This window comes from Amblyomma maculatum, chromosome 8 (genome assembly GCF_055883805.1).
Source record: "Amblyomma maculatum isolate TAMU_Amacu chromosome 8, ASM5588380v1, whole genome shotgun sequence".
In the NCBI taxonomy this organism is placed as follows: domain Eukaryota; kingdom Metazoa; phylum Arthropoda; class Arachnida; order Ixodida; family Ixodidae; genus Amblyomma; species Amblyomma maculatum.
Window position 1 is genome coordinate 123,777,289 of NC_139351.1, and position 25,073 is coordinate 123,802,361.

Genomic DNA, 25,073 nt, shown 5'->3' on the forward strand with positions numbered 1-25,073 from the left:
GGAGGAAGAGGGCAGTAGCGCGAGCAGGAGCGCGCGCACTAGGCTCGCTCAGATATTCATTAAACGTCATCTCATGACCATCGAGCATCTTCTCTCTGTCCTCTGTTCTCCTGTTGTCATCGCTTGCCGCCACGTAATATTTGGTTGGAGGTGCTGGGTACTTCATCATCACCCCCTCATCCTGGTCCGGAGCATCGGCGCCCTGCGACTTCTTGCGCCGTCGGCGAAAGGTTAGGAGAGGCACCGCATGGCTGTTCCCCAACCTGCCAGACCCAGCAAGACCTTGCCGTTCCTCCGCCCCGTCCCCCCGCCTCGACCACAAGACACGACGAAGAAGAGACTAACCCGAGAATAAGGTCGGCTTCTAGTTCCCATAACAGAGTCCAGCACCAGAGCGCCTCTCTAGCCAACAACCGCATCGTCGTCGTCAGCACCAAGCACGGCAGTCGCGCGGCGCTAGGCACGTGGCAATATTGTGAACTGCTGTTCCTTCCCGAGGCTGTTCAACATTACCTTAGTCTTCTGCATTTTAATCTTTATGCCTACCTTTCTACTATTTCTCTCTAGGTAATTAATCATTCTTTGCAGTTCATCCCTTGAGTTACTTAGTAAGGCAATGTCATCAGCAAATCGCAGATTACCGAGGTATTCTCCATCTACCCTTATTCCTAACTGCTCCCATTCCATGTTTCTGAATACGTCCTCTAAGCAAGCTGTAAATAGCTCTGGGAAAATGGTGTCTCCTTGTCTAGCACTTTTCTTAATTGTAATTTTATTACTTTCTTTATGCAGAACTATGGTTGCTGTGCAGCCACTATAGATACCTTGCAGTACTTTCATATATGGCTCACCTACTCCCTGATTGCGCAATGCCTTCATGACAGCTGAGGTTTCGACTGAGTCAAATGCTTTCTCGTAGTCAATGAATGCTATATATAAGGGCTGGTTATATTCCGAGCACTCTTCTGTCACCTAGTTGATAGTATGGATATGATCGATGGTAGAGTACCTATTCCGAAAACCTGCCTGATCCCTTAGTTCACTGAAGTCTAAGGTTGTCCTGATCCTATTAGCGATTACCTTGGTAAATACCTTGTGCATAACCGATAGCAAGCTGATTTGTCTGTAATTTTTCTAAGTTCTTAGCGTCCCCTTTCTTATGAATTAAAATAATGTTTGCTTTCTTCCGTGATTTCGGTACCTCTGATGTCATCAAGCATTGCATATACAGGGTGGCCATTTTTTCTAGCACGATAACCCCCCCCCCCCCCCCCCCCCCCCCCGTCTTTCAACAAATGTAGTTACCTAAATGTCCCCAGCTGCTTTACCCTTTTCCATAGCTTCTAAAGCTTTCTTGATCTCAACCTTCATTACTGGCGGAACATCTGGTTGCTGTTCACTACTGCCAATCTTATTACCGTCCTGACTACTTCAGCTACTGTATAGGTCAGTATAGAACTCCTCGGCTATCTTGATTATCTTGTCCATATTAGTAATGACATTGCCCGCCTTGTCACTCAGTGCATACATCGGATTTTTGCTTGTGCCCAATTTCCTCTTCATCGCTTTCAGGCTAGGACCATTCTTTAGAGTATGCTCAATTTCCCCTTGTTAAATATTGTATGTCAGCAACTTTGCGCTTATTGATTAGCTTTGATGTCTCTTGGAGGCTTTCATATTTTAGCGTTTTTTAATCATATCTTCCGTCTCCATAGATTGTTTGCCGGTATCCTCTATAACTGTCCTACCGCCTACTTCTACCGCGCGCTCAGTAATGATATCTCTGAAATTCATCCTCACTAATCTTTTTCGTTCCCTCTTCAGATCTAGACTAATTCGAGACCTTGCCATCCTGTGGTCACTACATTGAACCTTTGCGCTTACCTCTACACCCTGCACAATTCCAGGGTTAAAACACAGTACTTCTGAAGTCAATTTCATTCTTAGTCTTCCTGCTAGGGTTTTTCCATGTCTACTTCCGGTTCTTCCGTTTGCTGAAGAAGGTATTCATGATTCTCAGGTTATTTCATTCAGCAAACACAACTAATACCTTCCCCTTGCTATTCCTTGACCTAGTGCCATAGTTACCTACTGCCTTGTCTCCAGCCTGCTATTTCCCTACCATGACATTGAAGTCGCCCATTAGAAAACTATACTGCGTTTTTACTTTCCCCATTGCCGATTTTACATCTTCGTAGAAGCTTTTGACTGCTTGGTCATCATGGCTACATGTAAACGCGTAGGCCTGTACAACCTTGAGTTTATACCGCTTATTAAGCTTAATTGTGATGCCCACCACCCTCTCATTATTGCCGTAGAATTCATCTATGTTAAATGATTATTGACAGAAAAACCTACTCCTAGTTCTCGCCTCTCCAGCAAATCTCGATAACACAGTGCATGCCCATCCATCAGTACAGTATTATGCCTCATTCGGCCTCCTAACTTCACTAAGCCCTATACTAATATCCCATTTCATACTCTCTATTTCCTCTAACAGCACTGCTAAACTAGCCTCACGAGCTAGGGTTTTAGCACTAAACGTTGCCATGGTCAGTTTCCAATGGTGGCCTGTTCGGAGACAGAAGTTCTTGGCACTCTCCGCTGCGTCACAGGTCTGACCGCCACTGAGGTCAGTTCAGCAGCTGCTGGGGACTGAGGGCTGGGGATTTATTGGAGTATTCATAGAAGGTTGTGGCCAATTACTGCACCAAGGTGGCCAAATCCTCTTCTTGTGAGAGAGTGTGTTACTGGTGTTCGCTGGCATCAGGTCGCACCCCAAACCTGTTTATGCAATTCCATTTACACTGCCATTCGATGCAATTCCATTTCCATTTCTTTTTAATCCGGTGGAGAATTGCGTGGGAATTTGAACCACGGCCCTCTTGCACGTGAAGCGGATGTTCTACCTCTACGCCACCAGTGCCTTATGCTATACTCTTAACTCTGTGTTGTGACAGTTGTGTAACGAGGAAAGACCTATTGGAAAGCAGTGAAAGAAACGAAGTAGGACTTGTTTCAAGAAAGCAAACTTGAAAAGCTGAGAGTTGATGTGCCTTCGCACGCAGAGCGAAATCTGCACGCCATCGTCACCAGGAGCTGTCCGAGTCGGAAGCGTCGTCATCATCGGCGGCCGGAAGCGAGTGCTACCCTGAGTCGAGAGGACTGGTGCCTAAGTGAATGTCAGAGCCCCTACAGGATCCCCAGAGAACGGCCACTCTTCTGCTCCTAGTGCAACTGCTGCTGCTGTTTGCCGCCTGCCTTGAATGCTCACTGCGTGGATGAAGAGGACGTGATGGCAGTGTCCGTCACGGCAATGTGCATTCTTTTCTCTTGACGAGAGGAATGGGCCAGGTACGCAGTTGAGTCTGCTGCTACTCCCGTTGCAAATCAAAGCGGATATGTTTTACGTCATGACAGCTGCACTTTTCGTAACACGTGACGAAGACTGCCTCGACGCGGTTGTGTGATAAGTGAGATTTTGCCATTGCACGCATTTATGACTGGGTAAATGACAGAAGTGCTGTCATTGGGTCAAAATGCGACCCACATACAGGGGTGCTGATAAAGGAAGCACCTTTGTCACGAGCTTGAAATGTCACGATGACGAGTCTTATGTGGCAGCTAATATGGCTGTCTGGTAGTCATACTCAATGACGCAGGACGTCATGTGGCGACCAGGTTATAGTTTCTTTGTCCCATTAATAAGAAAACACGTAAAGCGACTGAAGGTTATGTGGCGTGAGCTTTTGGTATTGTCATACAAGCAGGCCAACAGTGATGAAGGAAGATAAAGGAAAAAATAATATCCGAGCATTAGCCTGCCGAATATTTACCGATGCATCAAAAAAGCAGGTCCCATGAATGTGCATTATTTGAAAATTAGACTATGTGAGGTGTGGCTGATACAACTTTGTTGATAAAAAAATTCTTCAATATTCAACACATTACTCTTGACACTGGACCAGAAAGTTACTGGTGATGTGTACTTTCTGCCAAATGTGAAATGTCTTCGGTCAAACTGAAAAAGCTCAGAAAGGCTTCGTGGACTCATTTTATATAGAATATTGACGTAAGTTGCAAGTACTGATTGTGTCGTGCAAACATTCCAAAGTTCGAAGCATCCCCATGCTTGGTGCAGTCGAAATGTGCTTGCCGTGCAAGATCTTTGCACATAGCATCTTGCTAACTAAAACCACCGCATGTAACATGAATGTCATATGCAAAGCAAAATACTTGTAGTGATACCGGCTTTTAGTTCTTAATTTTTTGGGGGTCATGAAAGCGTCAGTGTTGTGCAGTTTAGCACTGTTCCAATGGAAGAGCATGCTAGCTGGTGGTTTGTAAACAAGTCTTAGCACTGGGAGGTTGTCTGAGTGTGACTGATGCAGTGAATTCAGTGCATGGTTTGGTGTCTTGTCACACATTCAGATCGAGCACAAGTCACAAGCGTGGTGTTTAGCTCGACACCAGCTCTTCTTCCTAATCCTTCCAGTGAGGCGTACAGTGACCGCGATTAAGCAAAACATACCTTGCTCACTTGTGTTTAGTTAGACTTGGTGAAAACCATTCTGGATGCACGTAAAAGCTGCGAGTTAAATAAATGAAACAGAACTGCAGCTTGCAAGTTTAATATTCTGTAGCACACGACGTACACCTTTATAGGTGTCCCCACTGTAGACTTTCTCCCCTACAGTTATGCAAAGCCTTTACTTGCACAGTGCAGTGTTAGTATAGCATTGTTTATTCTAAACACATAGTGTATATGTAGCTAATTTGAAGGAGTAGAGGCAGAAAATGTCTGCGTTCCCCCTCTTTTATTAATCATGCAGAAGGCACTAATACTACATGTGAATCGTTATATAGAATCCACTTATGGCCGGGAAATTATATTAAATCTCAGTTTCTGCTTTAACGTTCCTTTCTTTTTTTCAAGCGGCTAAAGGGTGGTTATTGAAAGCATAACAACGGAAGAAAAAGGAATTTGGTCATAAATTACTTACTGAGTACTAACGTGCACATTTCACATGCTGATTCCAAATAAGAAAGTATGCAACCAAAAATTGGTGTCCGTACTCCTTCGAAAAAAGACGTGTTCAAGTAGCAAATGCTAGTGCTTACTACAAAATAAGCCGTACCTTCTTCGTTGTCCCACGTCAGTGTCAGCAAGTCAACAAAATGATGCAGCTGCAGCTGAGCTCTTGAGTTTCACTGTAGTTGTGCTCCAGTTAAACAGAGTTGGGATGTAAGCTAGATGAGAATAGCAGCTACGTGCCTCGAAAAAAAAAAAATGAATGATGAATGTCTGCAAATCTATGCTTGCGCATGCATGCTTCCCAGGCCAGCTACGATGTCGGTTTGGTCTACTCTGCTTGCATATCATTTTTCTTCGCTGTGGTGAACCTTGAGCTGTGATAAACAGCAGCCAAAAGCTGAAACGAGTGTGTATGTGTGCGGCTAGCTAGTAGTGCTAGTTTGTCGCGAGTGTTTGCATGTTTAATTGTCGGCGCGCACGTGCCGTCGCTAGCTTATAGTATCGCGCTGGGACTGAGTGTTTTAACAGTCCCGCTCACATTTGCCGGCATTGTGAAATTAACTGTACAACAGGTACAAGAATTACAGTCGGTCCTGGCCTCAAATGTGCATTCCATTCTAAAACAGCGACTTGTGTTGCAGTCCTGATGCCCAGTGCAGCAAGGACTGCGGAGATGGCAAAAGAAAATGAAATCAGATTTTTTTTCCGCCAGCCTAAAAGTGTCAGTGCGGATAACAACCTGTTACCAAAATATACCAGCCGTTATAAGCTATCACACTTCGCAGTAGCAACGCACTGAAAGGGTAAAAATAAGAAAAGACAATAATGGAGAGTGTGGCAGTTTTCCTTTCTTGTGATAATGCGTTTGCGAGCGATGAAAACTCAGCAAATGTTCCTTGTTTATGAGAGGGATGTCTTAAAGCACTGTTATCAATACTGTCCTCAGTCTCTTCCAGTTCCTCTACATCATTCATGGTTTTGTTTCGAAAGCAACACTACGACAGCCAAAGCGACACCTCGTGTGGTCACAGCTACGCCGTGAAGAGGCATAGTTACGGTCTCCTCATAAAAAAAATGAGAAGGGTTCAACGCTGCTGAACCGAATATGGAGTGAAAGCATTAGCTGCAGGTGACCGAGCATTCTTCTTCTCCTTCTCCTTTTTCTTCTTCCTCGCGGCTGTTAAGGTCATTCGTGACTGCGGCCACGGACTACGCGACGGGCCGAAACTTGGCGTAGTATTGCTTTCACAATAAAAATCAGCCTGCCTGGACATTTGAATTCACATTACCCTTATGCCATGGGCAAGAGCTGCCAACTCGAGTCGCTCCTTTCATATAGGAGGGCGATATCAGAATCAGCCTGCCAGAACCGTTTGCATTCTAGTTACCCCTACAACACGCAGGCACGTCCATAAAGCTTGGTTGAAGCGTGACTTTATATGTGGGCTGGTAGCTTACGCTCTCACGTCATACAGCTTAAGTGTCCCCAATAATGTAGCACCTTACATTGATAGGGCGTGATAGGGGAATAATGTTGTGGGCAAAAGAAGCTTCTGCCATTGCTTTCGCAATTCAACTAGGGTTAACCAGAGCTAAACCGTATCTAATTTTTTCTCTTCAATAATCACTGGAATTCAATTGTTGCCAATAGTGATGTTTCTTGCAGATTGTGCTCGCAAAATAAAATAAAAATATATGTGAAAACGTGCAGTCGAATTGGGTAGGGCACATCAAAGACTGAGGAATGTCGGTTTTGGTAACAGTTCTTTAAGACTATCATATCCCTTGATTAAGAGCTAATTATTTGCCGCCTTTATTGGCCTTTGCTGTACTAATGCATTAAGGTTTGGATGGTTTTAAGTCTAAGTGAGCTTCCACCAACTTCATCTTGCTCACTTCTTTTTTGCATCTACTTTTGCACTCAATGTGGCATGCCATCTGATGCCATCTGCGCGGCTTTGCATGGAATTTTTTGTTACGGTAAAGGCCTGTTTTTTACCCAGGCTTCTTTGTTAACACACTACAGCTGGACTGTGTCGGTAATGTTATGTGGAATTTATTTTTTATTTTTTAAGGAGGTACAAGAACAAATGAAAAGCGCAAAGTATTTGTTTCTAGTCTGTTGATGGTACGTGATATTTTTGTATACACTGTTTCAGATAACTAATTCATGGGTATTTATTAACACCGGCTGATTGCATATGCATTTTAAACATGGCAATTCTTATTTTCTTTTTCACTTCAGAGGAGTTGTGTTTATTTTTGGTGTGTGCATTAATTTTGTATGCGGCATTGTCCATTTATTTTAGATGGGTTGCAAATAAAGACTAAAGGCAATTGTGCCGGAGAATATGTGTATTTGTTATTTTGTCATGTGTGTAGTTGTGTTTGTTGGTGCTAGGCTAGTGTTTGCTGTAGGTTTAAGTGTCAAATTTTATGTTAAGAAAACATTTCCAAACCACTTGTTACAGTTTTACGTTCAATCTTGGCCACTCCTTAAGTATCAAATTCGTTCACTGGGCTTTTGTGAACACCGTGAAATCAATGGACTTATGTTGAATAAGTGCAATTACTTTTAAAAGGCAAACGCTGTAGACGCTGCATGACAAAGATTAAAAGTCCCAGAATAAGTCAGAATAAGAATATTTTCCAAGCATGAAACAATTTGTGAGAGGTTATTACTGTGACCGATCGTGCTAGTTTCCTTGAGGACATCGACCTTCAGTGACCTTATCTGCATCAATGCCAGAAAAATTCTGTGAAATATCTTATTCATATTTTCACATTGATTGCTGATATATTTCAAACAGCTGTACTGTGGCCATACTTTGTACAAATTTGTTTTGCAGCTCATTCTTGTTTCCTCGCCATCTGTAAGCCTTGCCTTCAACGGCAGATTACAGCTGCTTACATTATATGCATACTGTTATGGGTTGGCATACTCACTCATGAAGAAATGTACTTTAATGGAGTTAAATGCTGAGCTAGTTGGCTGTTAGACATGAGTCCACTCACTCGGGCTCACATTCAGATCATGCTCAGTGTCATGAGTGAATCCGGACTCACATTCAGGACATGATCGACTCACATTCAAAACATGCTCAGAGTCGCGAGCAAGTCTGAACTTGCATTCAGGTTATGATTAGAGTTGTGAGTGTGGACTCGCATTCCAATCACGATGATTCATGTTTGGACTCTTATTCAGGTCATGTTTTGAGTCACGAGTGAGTCCGGACTCAAGTTGAGATCATGGTCCGAGTCGCAAGTTCAGTGTCACGCTCAGATCTGAGTCTATGCTAGTCTGGGTTCACATTCAGATCATGATCCGAGTCATGAGGAGTCCAGTTTAGCAAGCTCCTATGAAATCAAATGAATGCTTCATCAGAATTGAACAGTCATGATTGTGAGCTATTGGGAAACCGACACAAGTTATTGTCACTCATTACATCCTAGCAGACACTAATTGCTTGCATACTTGTTATACTGAACAAGCTTCTGAATAAGCCAATAATATCGAGCAGTTTCATTGTTTTCGTGGTATGCAGTTATTTTGGCTAAGACATTTTATGTTGATTAATCGCAGCATTTGTTCTCATTGGTGTGCTCTATTGAGGTGGCTCTCTGGTTATTCCTTTGCTGTTTTTTATATTTCGGAAAGTCTCACAAACGGTTTCACAGGTTAGCTGCTCCTTGGCCCAGAACAGCACAAACGAGCCAGGCTAGCCATGCATAGCTAGCAATGATATCAGGCTAGTGATGTTGGAGCCCATCGTGACTACGTATCTTTAACATTTCTTTTTCCCTGAAGCTAGGGCAACATGCAATGAAGTGAATATTGCTGCATAACAGCAATCGAGCTTTTAAATATAGCGACAGGCTGACGAAGAGGTAGTGACATGCTGTAGGGCCACTTGACGCTCGTCGCTTAAAATGGAAATATCACTGCATAGTGTGTGCATTTTTTTTTACCAGCTGGCCTTGCAGATAACAAACCACGATTTTAAATGGTATGTGACATTTAAAAAATTATTACATGCATTCAACATAAAAATTAAATTTATAGCACGGGCTGATAACTTCGGCAAAGGCTGACTCAAGAAATGGGATACAGAGACAGTTTTTAGCAAACCATTTATTCGATCATTCAAGTTCACTTAATCTACTCTTTTCCTTGTTTCATATTAGTTCCGATACGAGAACAAGCTGTTCCATGTTTTTGGCAGCAGGGAAGCTCTTCCTGCTCTCTGCAGTTCTCCCAACATTGAAAAAAGTAGCTGTACTAATCCCAAAGACGCCAGAACGCCAAAACAATAGCGGCCAGTTTTGCTAGCCGAGGCAGCTGGTAGGAGTCAGACTGTCTAGGGAGGTGTATGGATCATGTGCACCCCAGATCGTTTGGGTTTTTGGAGCCATGGCTCACGGAACGGGTGGTTCACACCGAAAAAGGCAAAACAGATGTATAAGTGGAAGTGTTTAGTAATGTTTTGCGTCAGTTAAAATCTAGGGACGCAAAACAGTTTTATTTTTGCCTATTGAATTAGTTTTAGCACCTGCTTTTTCAAAAGTTGTGAATGAGCCCGTAGGTTTATCAAATTTTTTGTGAGCGAGCACTCGTGATTTTGCTGAGCTGTGGTTGTCAGTCATGACATCACATCATAATTACGGAGAGGATGTTGAAAGGCAGGTAAATGAATTTGGAACGTAATCAATAAACAATACAGCCCCTAGCTTCATTTCACCTCCCTGATTATCATCGTTTTTATTGTTGAAAGAATTGTTCAGCTGAGCAGGATTTGTCCAGCTCATTGTAAAGATACCATGCACTCTAGCACACTACGTCACTAGATTCCAAGACCTAGCGGCGAAGGTGCTTCACCGATACATAACAGAGAAGCACTGTGCACTCGCTGCTGTTGGTTATTCACAGATGCTGCAGTCTAGTAAACAAAACGAGCCGTGCTGCAGATTAATTTCAACCACTTTGGATTCTTTAATGTGTGCCAGCATTGCATGCACACTAGTTCCTGCACTTCACTTCCACTGAAGTAAGTAAAGGAAGTTGCAACCTTGTGTTTTTGGCTTCCTGCGAACCCTTTATGCTGTGTTTTAATTCTTCCAGTTGCTCATTAGCTAAAAAGAACTTTACATTTTCATGATGAACACACCAAAATTGCATGCAAAGAATTCCCACGCTCACAAGTGATGAAAAATCTCATTTCTATCGAGGCCATGTCCATACAAATATTTTTCAGGGTCTCAAAAAGTGCAACACCTTCGGCGTTTTAATGGATACTAGAAATGAAATTTTTGCTATTTTTCTTGAAATAATGCGTTAATATACATGATCGCCCCGCAGTGTTCATCTCTGGCCATCCAGTCATTTATAGGTGAATTTGTGCGCACTACTATAGTTTCCACAATCAACCAATGCTTGCTTTATAGATTTGATTGACTACTATGCTCTAGCCAGCCTACTTTAAGAGGCTGTGCTGTGTCAGGTGATATATTTTTCCATGCCTTGCACAACCTATAATTAAACTTCATTTCACATCACAGCCATTGGTTTATCAAACCAGAAAAGCACAGAAATTTCGTTGTCAAATTGTGAGGCAACTTGCATCCTAATGTCATACGCATCATTACAGAGCAAAACCATGCTTGCAAAATTAGCAAATGCAGCATGCGCAATGGAACCACATTGGAGCCGTTATAGTGCAGAAGCATGAACCTTAAAATTATCTCTTCCCTTGCTCGGCTTAAAGAACTATAGACACCTAATTTTCTAATTAGTGTTTTATCATTTGTAATGATGCCTAGAACGTTACTGTACATGGATCACCACGACACATTAGCCTACGGCGCCCGATTAATTTATAATCGAATTTCTTTTCTCACCCGTTTTTGGTTTCAACAGCCGAGCGATGGCTCCGACGTCACAGTCAAGTCTAGGTCACGCGAGGGATGAAAATACAGCGATATAATCATTGCTGTGTCATTTAAATTCATTACAATGATAAAGCCAGCCTGCCTCAAGAATGCGAATCACTACAAATGAAGAGTGAGCGAATATATTGCTGTTCTTTCACGTCACACATCAAGACATGATTGTGACATCACAGCAATCTCTCGGCTGTCGAATCCAAAACTGGTGAGAAAAGAAATTGATTATATATTGTTCAGCAGTCATAGGCAAGAATTGCGTGCAGGTTGATTTAAAAGAATGACTTACACATCATTAACAAAAAAAAATGCGATCAAAATTTGGCGTCTAGTCCATTAAAGGTCACCCAAATGAAAGCTGCAACCTGTGGCATGCACCAGCAAATATGCTGCTGAAAGTAGCAGCAATAACAATCCCTTGCAATGTGTAGCACAATTATAAACTGGCCTTCACTTGGGACAAATCCTACCGTGAGGTGCTGAATGTTAAAGCTTCTCATGGTTGGTTTAGAAATCAATGTGTATTGGGAACCTGCACAGGAGGTACTCCATGCTATATTGAACAATGTCTTGCTCTAACTGAGAAGTGATGTACAACAGCATTAACAGAGAGAGAAAAAAAAAAAAAAAGTTATGCAGCTTGCTCTTCACAACTCTGCAGAAATTCAAGCATATAATTCTCAGCTTTTTTTTTTTGCATCCTTCAAATAAATTCAATAGTTCTGGTAGTTTACACACATGCCTTTTCGACTATGAAGAAAACACCATTTTGTTTTCAATGTTAGTCTGACGTAATTGAAACAAAGATACTACCATCCAAATGTTTGTATTGCTGTATCTTCATCTTATTCTAAATCTGTCCAATTTAGGCCATGCTTAGGTGCAGAGACGCTATATCCCACTCTCACATTATTTGAAGGTCAACCCAACACAAGGTCTTGCATAACTGAAATCCCGGCACGCCCACGATTTTGTTACCCTCCCCTATCTCTCTAAAGCTTTACATCATTGCGTACTCATCACACTACATTCTTGGTGGCACATACCCTTTTCTTACGCCATGATTAGGCCAGGAACACTACTGTAACCTTATCAAGCAACATCCCATGAGGGACGACAGCAAAAGCTGCTCCATAGAACAATCAGCAAAGCACATGCAGGGGTGTAGCATGTTTATTTGTGGTCGCCAAAGAAGCCTGGAGTCATCCGGTTATTCTCCAGCGCCACGGTCTGAAAGCAAAATATGACAACTTGAGCTGAAGTTCTACAGCATGGTTCATGAGCTCACCAACGAACACCAAACCATCATCTTCACCTATCTGAGCACATGCCATTTCCGGTGACAAAATTATAAGCAACCTTCAGATCCTGGATTTCAAGAAGGGTGGAAAAGCTACAACCAATGACGAACATATTGAACCCTGCTAACTATACTAGAAAAGGTGGACAGAGGAAGCAGGAAAGAATATTTCTAGCGACTAGGGAGTCTGCAGTCTAAGTTTGAGAGTATGTGCCCAACTCCGGTACACCTTAACTGTATGCCCTTTCCAATTACCTCCATTTTGCTTCAAGCTTTTGTTTCTAAAATGCAGAATTCCAACCCTGCGCATGTATTTGAAGAAATCATAATTTGGGTGCACTATTTAGCTAGTTTGTCGGAACAGCCAAGTTATGGTGATGCTATTACCACTGGTTGCAACACGACTAGTTCAATATGTAATATTTTCTTTGTATGAGAAACCAAAATCATGGTACTAATTGTGTTGGCACACAAAGGTAATCCTTTGCAGAGGATATGACTTCGTCGGGTGAGCATTCGAAGATTTGATAAATAGCAGATACGCTGAAAATTGTGTCTAAGTAAACCTAAGTTATGTCACGCTGTAATGTCAACAAACCCAACATGTCTGCTGCATACAAAGCGACACAAAAAGCACCAATGGAGGCAGCGGCTGGTCACTAAAATCAAAGATTTTCGTGTCCTATACTCGTGGACAGTTTTCTGTGGCTATGCAGCCAAGGCTAGGCAGGAAAGATATGTCATCACCACTGTAAGATGCCGGAGGCTGGGCAGAAAGGGGTGGTCAAGGAACAGGCTCACATGAAGAGCACAATAGTTGGGGGGCGCATGGTGACAAAGGAATGTCTCCTGTCTGCTTCTGTTCTGGTTGTTCCCCATTCTATTTCTGAGCTGTCAGCTTTAGTGAAGCGACATGTTACAGCAAGCGGCCAACCATAAAAAGCCATTATCTGTGATGGATAGACTGTTTCGACTGGTCCCATCTTATGTTATCATTGGGCATGTGAAATGGAAAGGAGGACTGAGAAAATATAGCTGAGGCCAATTTTTGGTTTGCTTGTGTTTTGAAGCTTTTCCTTACAGACTCCCATTGCAGCGCACCGATTCCTGTCTTTTCTGAGTCTATATTTACGTGATAGAGATTTCACCTAAAGCATTACAGACAAGCATTTTGAGGCACCTTTAAATAATAAATGCATCTAACTAAAAGTGCGGTTTCCAGGGGACTGGGAGTGCTTACCGCACTGCCTATATACCAGCGAAAACTAAAACCCTTCGTTACCAGGACAAAATTTTCAATGCCATGGCGGCAACTATCTGAAGCGCCGATTCGCGTAGCATTAGACATAGATCTGTGGGCTAGTGGGCCGACATTAGACTGCGCTGACTGTGCAGAGAACCATGCGCCCTTCTGTTTGTATTTCTGTTATCAAGATTGTGCACAAGCCAATCACCCTTGGCAACCATAACATGCTTCATAGGTTACACACTGACATCCACATGCTGTCAAATGCACTGTCTCATGATGGACAGCAAATTTATAGGCCTTACTTTTGTGCAGATTACCACTAGAATCTAGAAACCACCATCAGCATTTCTCGGGAGCTCTGCACAAGTTTGACACCGAATGCTTTGTGCAGTAAACTCAAATACACGAAGAGGTTGCACTAGCTACGAGTTACATAGTAAAAATTTAAAACGACGCAAAAGGTGCAGACTCACATCATCTTAACCTTCTGGCTTCCCTCTCAGACTCGAGCAAGGTGAGGATGTCGCCCTCGCGCACGGGGCCCTTGACGTTCCGAATGATGGACCGGTTGGACTCGTCCAAGAACTCGACGCGGACCTGGGCAAAGACAGGGGATACACCAAGAAGTTTGCATCACCATGCGTAAATAGGCCTGGTATTTGCCGTACTGTCGCTGTAGGATTGTCTGCTGCAGAAATAACTGTTTAACTGTTAGTCGGCACTACTACCGATTGGCAAACGAGTTTCACACTGCCGTGGCTGAACACAATTGGTGCTAACACAATAACTCACACTACACAAGCTGCTTAAAAAAAAAAAAAAGGCTTTCTCTTTAAAGATTTGCTTCTGTTCATTCCAGCTCTCCAATAAGCAAATAACTGATAGATGTTCAACGGCTCTGCGCTTCGAAAAGCATTAGTAGTGTCGATGCGTGCAACAACGCTCTGTACTGCGGACGCCCGTAGATATGCTTCGTTAAGGTATAAACTTACAGACGCGATTATACAGGTGCTCCGTGTTGCTTTTTAAGCGCATCCGTGACGGAAGTTGGGATGCCTACAAGGCTGCAAAGGTGTCGACACAGCCTAAGCAACGTGAACAGCTCATGCGACGGCGACAGGGATCGCCTGTGCAAAATGCAAAACTTACCTGGGTACACTGTCCTTGGGATCCGGTACGACCCAGCACTTTGGTCACCTGCAAGATGAGACGGAAAGAACCTGTCACACTTCAGCACGTGTGACGCGAAACATTGCCGCCGAGCATTCTTCGTAATTAAGCCTAACAGCACGCCTGAAGCAAAGAGGCCAAATAATGATTAGAAACCTAAATTACGTAGAAGCGGGCCGCAGACGACTTCACTGAACACGCGAGTGCTACCTTGTTCATTTTCAGGCTTATGCGTGTAATAGTAAACACAATTATACTCACACGTGCCAACTTGACTTTCTCCATGTCGGCGGCTGTAGCGACTGGAAGCGAAAGGAAGGAAGAGGAGCAGATTCGGCCGACAACGCGCGCCGGCAACGCAGGCAACAACGCGTCAAGAGAGCCATCCAGCAAATGACACTTATTTTACACAAGTATTACCTAATTATTTTAGAGCACATAGGTAATGTTAAAAATAATTTGACAATTAGTTTTATATCTAAATAATCAGTAATTCAGTAATTTATGTTTACTTGTACTTCAACGCAAAAGTGTCATTTCTATCCAAGCTAAGGGCCTTGGCGATCCGAGTGAATCCACACGGCGAGGTGATCGAAGAAGGACGGTCGAACTAGTCGAACCGGCGATGTCTTCAGCTTCAAGGCGCAGTGTATCGCCAGCGGTGGCAATGGTCCGGGAGTTTTTACTCGGAGTAAGGAAACGCAGCTGTGCGCGTACATTTTCTGTCAAGTGCACTGATTGTTGAATCGTGCCTTCACACAGCTAGAGTGACTGATACTTGGTTCCGTTTTGCAAACTTCATTTCGTTTCATTACTAAGTGATTTTCTTTTGCAGCGTCAGTGGAACGGACAGCTGAGGTATCCGGACGCTATTGCCACTAGGTAAGGATCACGTTTGATCTTTTCTATGCCTAGCTGTTTTAACATGGATTTTATAAAATTCGAACGACCATGTTTGTTCGCGGTCCGGTCTTCAGCCTTTCCATTCGACTTACTCGAAGATTGCGAAGCGTGGAATTACCAAGGCATGCATAAATGTCGCAATGTAAAGTTCATGTGTGCATCAGACGACAGCCAGTTTGAACACAGAGGTGAAAATGCTATCTGCAGCAGGATACCCTAGCCCTGTATACATGGACTCGACAAAGTCGGGTCGAGTAAGCCTGTCGAGTAAAAAACCAGTTGTCGGGTTCATGTATACCCAGTCGGGTCGAGTAAAATAGCCGCGGAGCGGGTCGCGTTAACTCGCTTGCAGGGGGTAGGTTAACTCGCTTGACCCGCTTGTCTAAAAGCATGTAGACGCTGTCGAGTCAGCGAGTCGAGTTATGGCGAACTCAGGGATAAAAAAGCAACCGGAGCGGCGATGAGCGTCAGCGAAGTTGAATGCTTTTTAGCCCTCATCAATGATAAAAAAGAATAATCGAAGCTCTCAAAGTAAAAGACAACGGAATCAAATACGAGTAAAAAATTTGCACAATAACTACAAATCTCGACGCTACGCGCCGCTGCGATACTTACTCGCTAGAAAGCGAGTTCGTGTAGACACCAATCGGGTCGAGTAATGGTGACCTCACTTACTCGACACTTACTCGACCCGGTGCTGTCGAGTCCATGTATACAAGGCTCCTAAGAAGATTGTGTCGAACGTTGCTGAGTCCTTGCTTGCCGAATGTAGAATGAAAAGAAAAAAAAAAAAAAAAGCGAAACGATACTGGTCAGCCAGAAAACAGCATGTATCCGTACGTGCATAGAATTTCGTACAACCAGATTTAAAAAAAAAAAAAAAAGATAGCAAAGCAGGCATTAGGTTGGTTTTTTTTTTAGGCCAGGAAATAACTAAGCAGATTGTGTGAACAAGGATGGAATAAGAAAAAAAAAAAAGAAAAAAAGGCTGCCAGAGGAAGCACAAGAAGTTTGTTGACTAGGGTTGACATTGTATATGACATTTAGACGTCGCGAAGCCGTTTTTGCATAGGTGAAAAGAGACCCTGCATTATCGATTGACTACATGAACACACAAAAGATATGCAGAACATGGGCCGAATTACGGTTCTCGCTCTAAAGTTATAGAGCGTGACGTCAAAATGACGACGCCGTGACGTCTCGGCGAGACGTCAACGCGTGACGAAAATTGGAATCAACCAATGATCGCCAGGGTGCCGCCCCGGGCCGCTTATTTTCACGGCAACAGGTTTATTCGCACGTCAAGGAGCCGTTTGCTAACTTTTTTATAGATATAGCGTATGAATAAATTAACTAAAGTTTTATATTTTCAAGAAGCCGCATTTAAAGTTCAATGTCATCAAAAAAAATCAAAAAGCAGCTACAGTTTTGCAATTAAACGCTCTCGTGGGTAGCTTCTTTTGCCGCGAGGGCGCGCTGGCAGAGGTAAACAAACCGTAAAAATGGCGATTTTCAGTAAAACAGCTGATTCCACGGCTAGTGCCGGCTTTTGCGCATCGTCTGATGTCAAGGTACTGTGTGATGGTCCTAAATGCGCGGAGAAATCATATCGAAAGCAGTGTAATCGGGGCTTTATTTTTCTTTAGGAAACAGAAACAAAAGAAAGATCGATCGCGGAGCACAGGCAAAATAAACTTTTATGTCCACACGAACGTCTCACACACAAATGCTTCAGTTAGAACGAGCACGGGGAAAAGCAAGCGTACACTACCAACCTCGCTCGTTTTCATTCGTTTTGCACTGTATGTCACCTTCGCCTCCGCCTTTTGCTTTGGGCGCACTGCGGAGCCCAACCACCCTTCAGCGCCAACTTTGCAGTAGTTGAGTTCAGCCATTTGACGCACGCACTTGCTCACCGTCAGTTATGAGAGGCCGACTACCTGTGGAGACGAAATCCTCCAGAGGCAAAAAAAAAAAAAAAAGATGAAGCACGCATGACAGCCGCACCGTCAGAGCGGTCGACTGCAAGCTTCATCACAGTTCATCGGCGCATTCGTCGCACCACCATTCCGCTTTCACATTTTCAAGTCGAAATAGGCATCGGAACAACTCGCCGAACAAGTAGAACGCATTCTCACACACCGCCCTTCGTCGTTGCTCGCGCCGGCGTTGCCGCTTCAGCGCCGCAGCCACCACTCACACCACTCCACCGCGGACGCCGCCGCCATTTTCGCTCTATAACTCGCTCTAAAACGTTTTAGACCGTCTCATCGCGCTCTACAAAAATAGTCTAAAACTACGGGCATAATTAGGTGCGCGACGTCATCTGTTTTTTCGCCTCCGCGACGCAATCGCAGCATCCCGTGACGCAACTTTTCAAGATGGCGACGGCGACCAATAGGAGCGGGCGTTTTAGAGCGCTCTCAATTATAGAGCGGTCCGTAATACGGCCCCATGTCACACAAAAACCATCTAGCCGTACGTTGTGCAGAGCGTGAAAATTGTGACGCGAATCTCAGTAGGACCAAACTGATTTTCATATATAAAGACGAGACCTTGAGGCTTGCTTCCGAGGCCTACAATATAGGCAATTTTAGTTTTGATGCCTGGGCGCAGCCATTTTAATTTGATGGTGGTGCCCCGTATGAGGCAATTTGGGAAAGTCCACTCCGGCTCCTCTTGACGCCATCTTGGGCTGTGCTGTGCGTGTATATGCTGCGATGCGGCAGTGTAAAAGTGCAGTTTCGCGGTGCTCGTGAAAACTGTCCGATACCTTGGCGCTATTTTGTGCTTTGTTTGAGCGTGCTAACAAACCATATACTATCCGTTAGGCATGGCGGCAGCTGTTGGAAACAGCGCTAGCAGCCGGGGCGACTGCGAAGGACTGAGCTCTGCTTCCGTAGGCCGAACTCGTCAGAGTTAACTGTGATGATGTATCTGTTGTATCTTTCACGATATATGTATTTTTAATTATATTGTATAATTGCAGTGGTAACTGTACACATAAACACAAAGCGAATGAACCGTACGGGCAGCTACTGAACGTGGAATACAGATACTACGAAAGATGCTTTCCATTAATTGCTGCGCTGATTTAATGTGAAGCGCGACCCATTTCGATATACGAGCTTTAACAATGTATACTTTCAAGTTAAACCATGGTACAAAAACAGCACATAAAAGTAGTGTCTAAAGTAACATCCGTCGATGTTTTTATACAGCCTTGGTGTTCGTCCTGCAGCGCAACATCGTATCCCCTCCACGTCTCGTGCTTTGTAGCAGCATCGTTTGCAAGACGTATTGTTTAGCAAAACAATATTTTTTTTTTCCATTCCGGGAGCTTTCTGCATTTTTGCAATCTCATGAACATGCACAATGTGAAAGGGTGATGGTGTTTAATGCGTTCTTGTATTGCTTTTTCCAGTGCATTGTCACATTGTCTGAATATTCCCCAGTGTTCTTATATTTTTTTCACAATGTTATGCCTTGTCAACTACATGTCTGCAACAAAAAACAAACTCACTCCTGTAAAAATCCCTGAAGGGATTGTCAATATTTTGAAATTAAAAAAAAATGTCGAAAAACGTGCGCTCTCAGCTGCACCATGAACGCAGACGACAAATTTGCAGCACATACAGCAGCGCTTACGAAAGCGGCTCTGCCCGCTGGAGCGATGAACGACGGCACTCTCACCGAACGCTGCTCCCTGGTCATCGCTAGGCCTAAATTGTTTCGCATCGAAGGCACATCCGACGGCGCTTTGTAATTGTTCAGTGCTAGTGTAAATGGTCTCTCTCGGAACTGCCTTATTGCCGATCCCATTGTATCAGTAAAAGAAATGTAAATTTTGGTGATGCTTTAGCAGTGGAGCCAGCGTGCAGACAATGAGTCTTGCATTGCGAAACTTGTTTGTATTGCAGTTATCAATAACACGGTATGGGTCAGAAATTCACAAGAAAGAATTTTATTTTATTTTTTATTTTGTTTCGGCTTATTGTTTAAGTGAAGAACAGATTTTAGCACGCTCTTCTTGCGCTGGCAAAAGAGATCCACCGTATCGTTCGCGAGGAGGGCTTGCGGGAGGCACATCCTGCCCGGCGTACGTGTTTACTATGACGGAGGAAGTAAAATGGGCATCATATTCGTCAGTCCGTCATTGGTAATAAGTCTATCTGGTTTACACAAAACGTTCATAGGCGAATTAAATCAGGATAGACTGGAAAGCGGGGAAGCAAAAACATTTCACAGCCGCATTCCGACTGTCGTTGCAGTCTACTCCCGCATACACTCTCGGCAATCATCTTGCGATTTCTTTGATTGTTTGTGCAGTCCGGGATCACGCATTGCTGTCCCGATGATATTACCATTAAAAGGGGCACTAATAAAGTTAAGTCTTTCAAACGACAATATACTGAGGTGTAAGGCCACTCTGCTGTGCATGAAGCATGCGAATGCGCAACCCACTCGGTATTGGCAACAATGGGCCGGCGCTAGGAATCTGGTTAGAGAGTATTTTCATCCTCTCCTGCTTGCTCTCGGTAAAACGGTGTATACAAAGGCTAGATGACACATGCATCAGCAGCCCGTTGATAGCTCTCGTCCGAAAAGAATATGCATATCTTAATCAGTGACGTTGAATGATTCCAATCACGTTGTGTGGTCGTGCGGTTTCCTTTTTTTCTTGTCATTTACTTGTCTTGTTTTCTTATATGTTGCCTCACTTGTAGCAATAAATCATTTAGTTGCTAATTAGCGCAAGTGCTTGTCTCGTTCTCTTGTCCTGTCTTCCTAGCACTGTTTCTTTTCGTCAACATACATGTTTCCTAACTGAGCTGCCTAAATGACTTGCTGTGCTTAACAATTTTTCTTTTACATTTAAAGGTCTCCACCACCACCTAACCTGCCCCCAGGGCCAGCGTGCAAGCTTTCCGATAACTACTACTACACCAGAGATGCCAGGAGGGAGGTCGGCCCCCCAAAACTCATTGTCGATGGCACAGTACCGTTGAAGCAGATTCCTGACTCTAGCAAAGGGTAATGTATGAAGCAGTTGGTATTGAGGGCTATTTCGCGTAGGTGCATGTTCAAGATCCCGAAGCAACTTTGAACATGAAGGGTAAACATACTGTGTTGACTTCTCAACCAAGTTGCACCATCTCACATGTTCATAGCACTGTCAAATAGAATGTCAGGAGGAGCTCTCCTTGGTTTGTTATAGCAGCAGCATTTCTTTCCGGTGTCTGTGAGGTGCATTTGACCAACAACTACGGTCTTTGGTGAACACATGCAAGGTTATACCAGTGCACAGATATGTCATCTACTGGTTGTTGCCAGGTTAATATCTGCATAAAATTCATGTGAAAGTTTGCAAAGCCTTGCAGAATGTGTTTAATTTCTGCAATAATTTCATACTATATCAAAACTAATTAATTGAGTTTGTTGGCACAAGTAGCCAGTTTCCGTAAAATGGTGCATCTCATGTTTGATGTAAATGTTATCTGCTCAGACTTGCTCTAACTGGGTGCCTTCCTACAATGGCAACGTTGCGATATAATGTTCCATTTTTGCTGTGTGAAATGAAAAAAGCATTATCTCCTTACTATGAACTTTTTTTAGAAACATTATTTCTTGTTTGTCTATGTCTCCACCTTATTATTTGACACTACAAAAAGGTAACACCTTTGTAGTTGGTGTTGGAAGCATGGATTGAGAAGGCGGCGCCAACATCTAAGTGTCAGTACCATAGAAGAAAACATGGGCATGCATACGAAGTCAGCCTTTTATTTATTGACTACTTGGTCATTACAGAGCAGTTCTGAGGAACACATTTAATGGAAGTATGGCATTGGTTGTTCAGGTGTTTTCACAATGCTACAGGCAGCTTCTGGGATGGGGTATTGATGTTGAGTACTGGATTGCAAGGATGGTACTATACTGTACGTGGAGAAAAAGTGCAATATGTTCCTGCATTGCTTGGCCTGCACCGTTTATCAGATGCACAGAGACATTGTTTAAGCACTTTAATTTGTACATTTATCGATTTTAGCGTGGTCATTTTTGTACACAGATGTGGCCAAAATATTGTGGTGCACACATTCGTATTTAAACTTTTCTCATGTGATCCCTGTGGGAAATACCAGAAGCTTCTTTTGTTGACCCACGAATGCACTAACGGTCTTTTCTAGCTTATCTGTAAAGTATTGATTTTTTAATGTGTAAGGGAAATCACTGAATTAGGTGAGCTGGTAAAGGTTTATGCTGGATGAACAGTGCTATCTTGTTCGTCATTTTTGCAGTGTTTTTTCAGCATAGCGGGAGTTTGATCACCGAAGTCTGTTTCACGCTATTATAGTTGCGTGTCTACCATGCTTGTAGATATGCTTTGTACGGAGTGTTTGGTGCATGCATTGGTAGCGAGGCTCTGCTTCTAAGCTATGGAGTATGGCTCCTTTATCATTGGGGAAAGACCTACTCATTGGAGAGGGTCGGACCAAAAATCTTTTTACCTTCAGGAGATTTGGAATGATGGGGATGTAGTGCAAGCTACACGGTGTGGCTCAGAAAAGAACCGCCTCGACTCTAAACATTTGGCAATGACAGTACATGTGTGTAAAGTTTGCCTGTTTGTTGACTTAAGGCTTCAGAACCAACCCCAGAAAGTTAGCTCTCTTTGTGTATAATAATAAATGCTTTGTTGCAATTATTCTCTCTGCAAAGGCATTTTTTTTATTGTTTTCACATAACTTACGTTTGGGTGTACCAAAGATGGTTACATATCATTTTAGGCACACTTCTGTCAATAAGACGAACATTTCCTGTTCCCTTCAAGTTCGTCTTAAAGGAAGTCTTTAGTCTGTGGTTGTCCTGACAAGTTAACAATGGGTATGCTTCGCATTTTGTTTCTGCGCCTGAATCTGCATTTGTGCAAATTATTAGCATATTTTAAGCGTTAGTCAAGGAGACGAGCTAGTTTTGTCATGCAGAATCTGGCCACAAAGTAATGAGGACAACCTCGCACGACAATATCAGATGCTTTTTATGTTCTGCAGGCTTTTAAAGGGACAGAACACACTATGTCATGAGATTATGGTGGAGATGAAAAGACCTTGCCTCATGTAGTAGCACTAAAATATCAAAGAAAAAGGGCTTTACAATTTTAGTTTGCCATTGAAAATTGCATAAAAACAGCTGAAGCGCTATCTAGGGGAGAAACCCTATTACTTTCAGTGTGGTGCCCCATGTGACTACATTTCAGCAAAATATCGCTGATTTTCGTAAGTGCACACGGTTCTTTTTGCTTCTAGGAGTGCTTGTCATAATTTATTATATTTTGCGCTCTCTGCACTGCATTCTTAAATAAAACCACCCCTGTTTTCACACAGCGAGAGGCATGTTTTCAGGTTTTGCCACTAGATGGCGCCACAGGGTTTGGAAATATGTGAATGAAGCGATGATAGTGCCCACTAAAACTTTCTTCGTCGAGGCGGCTTGCATTATCATGCTGTAACAGCCTTGCATGTGAAACTCAAAAGGACGTTGCTCTAAGCAAAAAATGTCTAATTACTGTCTGGCAAGTGAAATTTATATTTGTTTTCGGTACATCTTTTTTGTCGACCACTAGTCGTCATAGCGGTCGCTGCTCATGGTTTACAGCATCGGACTACATAAAAATGGGCGCATGCACTGATAAAAAAAATTCTGGGCAAAAATATCTACAGCATTTTTACCAAAACCGCTATGGAACTGAACATTTTAGACATCAACCTTTCCATTGCGCCAAAAAAAAATTGAAACCTAAATTCCAGTGTTCTGTCCATTTAAGGAATGGATTTGGTTCCATAGTACATATTTCACCATTAGTTCTGAAACTGACTAGCCTGTATTCGTGGATTACTGTGGTGTAACGGCATAAGGGCTAGGTTCTTTTAGAGTGCCTCTTGTGTAAGTTACAAGAATAAAAAAATAAAGTGAAGTGCAGGCACTGCCATCGCTGGCTATTTTCTCCATAGTTCTCAAACCTTATCAGTTGGGGAACTAGGCTTCAGAAAGCAACTACTTGTAGTTCCTGGAGCCATATTTTGTGTGGTTTTGGATGGTGACACCATCTAGAAGCAGCCAATCATAGCGGCTGCCTATCATAATCATTGCCTTCTTAAAACTGTTTCTTATTTGCCTTGTACCTCTAAATTTATCTCCGACTGTTATGTCTGGGAATTTTTAATACTGCATCTGTTTCGCCAAATCTGTTGCCAGGTTCATGGACTGAGTTTACTTTAGTAACGACAGGCATCTCTACAATCTGTAAACATTCCAATCTTGGCCCCATCAGGCCACCACTTTTTTGATACATGGACCCTGTTAGAAGTTTTGTAACTGGTAAAAATGAAGAGCTGTGGCTTCTGCAAAGAAACAATAATGGGCGACCATTTCTCTGTAGTATGCACCTCCAAGACAACGCTACACCAGTGTTCACTAAAAAAGTGTGACCACAAGGTCATTTTTGGCCTTGACATCATTATTCTAATCGAGTGGTGGGAAGAAGCTTAGTTTTCAAATCCTAATTTCAAAGCATTAAATACTTCTCTTGCTGCTGTGCAAACATCAGTACAGTCACAAGAAGCCCAAGAACTTATTTTTACTAAAAACAGAGATTGGACGCAGTTCCGCTTAGTGTCCCGTGAAGTGCTCACAGAGAGAGGAGCAAGTAAGTCCTCAAAAGCTGTTTTGAAAACGGGTTTTCGAAGAAACAATGGAACTTTCTCAAAAGCTGACCAACTGCACTACATGTACCAGCACAGTTATTCTTCCTAACTTGAAGTGGCTGATTACATGGCTGTTTGGTAATCAAAACACTGCAATTAATATTGCTTATCAGGCACTTGTGTTATTCTTTCACAGGGCAGCAAAGATCCCAACTCCTGGCGTAACATACTTGCCTTGAGAAAGATAGAAGATAACAAGCATTGTTCACATGTGTAGGTATGTTTTCAAAATAAACGAAGGCATTTGCAGCTGCAATCGTAGTTTCTATAGTTTCTGTATATGTTGGGTACCCTCTTCCAACTGCACTTGTCCTGTCCGGATTCTAGCATGCACTGGGATGATTTCCAAGTGACTGTGCTTGGTTTGGAGGGCAAACCAGAGCAGTTTGTTTCAAAATGAATTCTGTTTAGCTTTTCAAAAAGTGCACAGGTGCTCTGGTTTGTTTTGTATCTTCTGCTTTTTGCCGCTTGGGCTGATTTCCTCAAAAGACATTCTCAACGCTCATAAAAAGCAAGCTGAACATGGGAGTCCAGCTTTTTATTCTTATAGTGACTTTTACTTTAATTGAGCACAGCTTGATTAAGTTTAAGCTTCTTGCTTGCTATTTGTTTTAACTGCCAGTGCTCGCTTATCTGCATTGGAGCTCATTGTTACTGCTCGGTAAGAATTAAGCATGCTGAATGTTTACTGGCTTTGGTGCATTGTAGTCTAGA

At 43.0% G+C, this 25,073-nt stretch overlaps 3 protein-coding genes across 10 annotated transcripts in view; 2 read left to right on the forward strand and 1 right to left on the reverse strand.

The window, feature by feature from the left end:
- Window positions 1–4,936, forward strand: part of Klp68D (kinesin-like protein 68D) — a 33,827-nt gene extending 28,891 nt beyond the window's left edge. For all 7 annotated transcript variants that reach the window (XM_084577564.1, XM_084577571.1, XM_084577566.1 and 4 more), the window contains one exon: window positions 3,069–4,936. In XM_084577564.1, the coding sequence (XP_084433690.1) occupies window positions 3,069–3,180 (112 nt within the window). In that variant the 3' untranslated portion in view covers window positions 3,181–4,936. The remainder of the gene's footprint in view (window positions 1–3,068) is intronic.
- A 7,196-nt stretch (window positions 4,937–12,132) lies between these two features.
- LOC146182449 (small ribosomal subunit protein eS28) lies at window positions 12,133–15,067 on the reverse strand. The gene is made up of 4 exons (XM_084577574.1): window positions 14,956–15,067; window positions 14,674–14,721; window positions 13,998–14,121; window positions 12,133–12,205 (listed from the first exon to the last, which is right to left on the reverse strand). Exons 1-3 carry the CDS (start codon window positions 14,977–14,979, stop codon window positions 13,999–14,001), a joined length of 195 nt encoding a protein of 64 aa, XP_084433700.1. The 5' UTR covers window positions 14,980–15,067; the 3' UTR covers window positions 12,133–12,205; window position 13,998.
- Window positions 15,068–15,238: 171 nt separating this feature from the next.
- LOC146182450 (NADH dehydrogenase [ubiquinone] 1 alpha subcomplex subunit 7-like) lies at window positions 15,239–24,620 on the forward strand. 2 transcript variants are annotated; one of them, XM_084577572.1, is made up of 4 exons: window positions 15,240–15,385; window positions 15,530–15,576; window positions 20,479–20,631; window positions 24,496–24,620. In XM_084577572.1, exons 1-4 carry the CDS (start codon window positions 15,320–15,322, stop codon window positions 24,536–24,538), a joined length of 309 nt encoding a protein of 102 aa, XP_084433698.1. In that variant the 5' UTR covers window positions 15,240–15,319; the 3' UTR covers window positions 24,539–24,620. The 2 variants fall into 2 exon arrangements, with proteins under 2 accessions (XP_084433699.1, XP_084433698.1); XM_084577573.1 differs by lacking the exon at window positions 24,496–24,620 and having other exon boundaries at window positions 15,239–15,385; window positions 20,479–20,635.
- Window positions 24,621–25,073: the final 453 nt, after the last annotated feature.

Bases quoted from the DNA above. Each gene is read 5' to 3' on its own strand.
- LOC146182449 (XM_084577574.1), bottom strand. From the start codon at position 14,979: ATGGAGAAAGTCAAGTTGGCACGT. The intron at 14,722-14,955 runs GTGAGTATAATT...CTCATCTTGCAG, and splicing joins AGAAAGTCAAGTTGGCACGT to GTGACCAAAGTGCTGGGTCG. The intron at 14,122-14,673 runs GTAAGTTTTGCA...GTCTTTGCCCAG, and splicing joins CCCAAGGACAGTGTACCCAG to GTCCGCGTCGAGTTCTTGGA.
- LOC146182450 (XM_084577572.1), top strand. From the start codon at position 15,320: ATGTCTTCAGCTTCAAGGCGCAGTGTATCGCCAGCGGTGGCAATGGTC. The intron at 15,386-15,529 runs GTAAGGAAACGC...TTTCTTTTGCAG, and splicing joins TCCGGGAGTTTTTACTCGGA to CGTCAGTGGAACGGACAGCT. The intron at 20,632-24,495 runs GTAATGTATGAA...ATTCTTTCACAG, and splicing joins ATTCCTGACTCTAGCAAAGG to GGCAGCAAAGATCCCAACTC.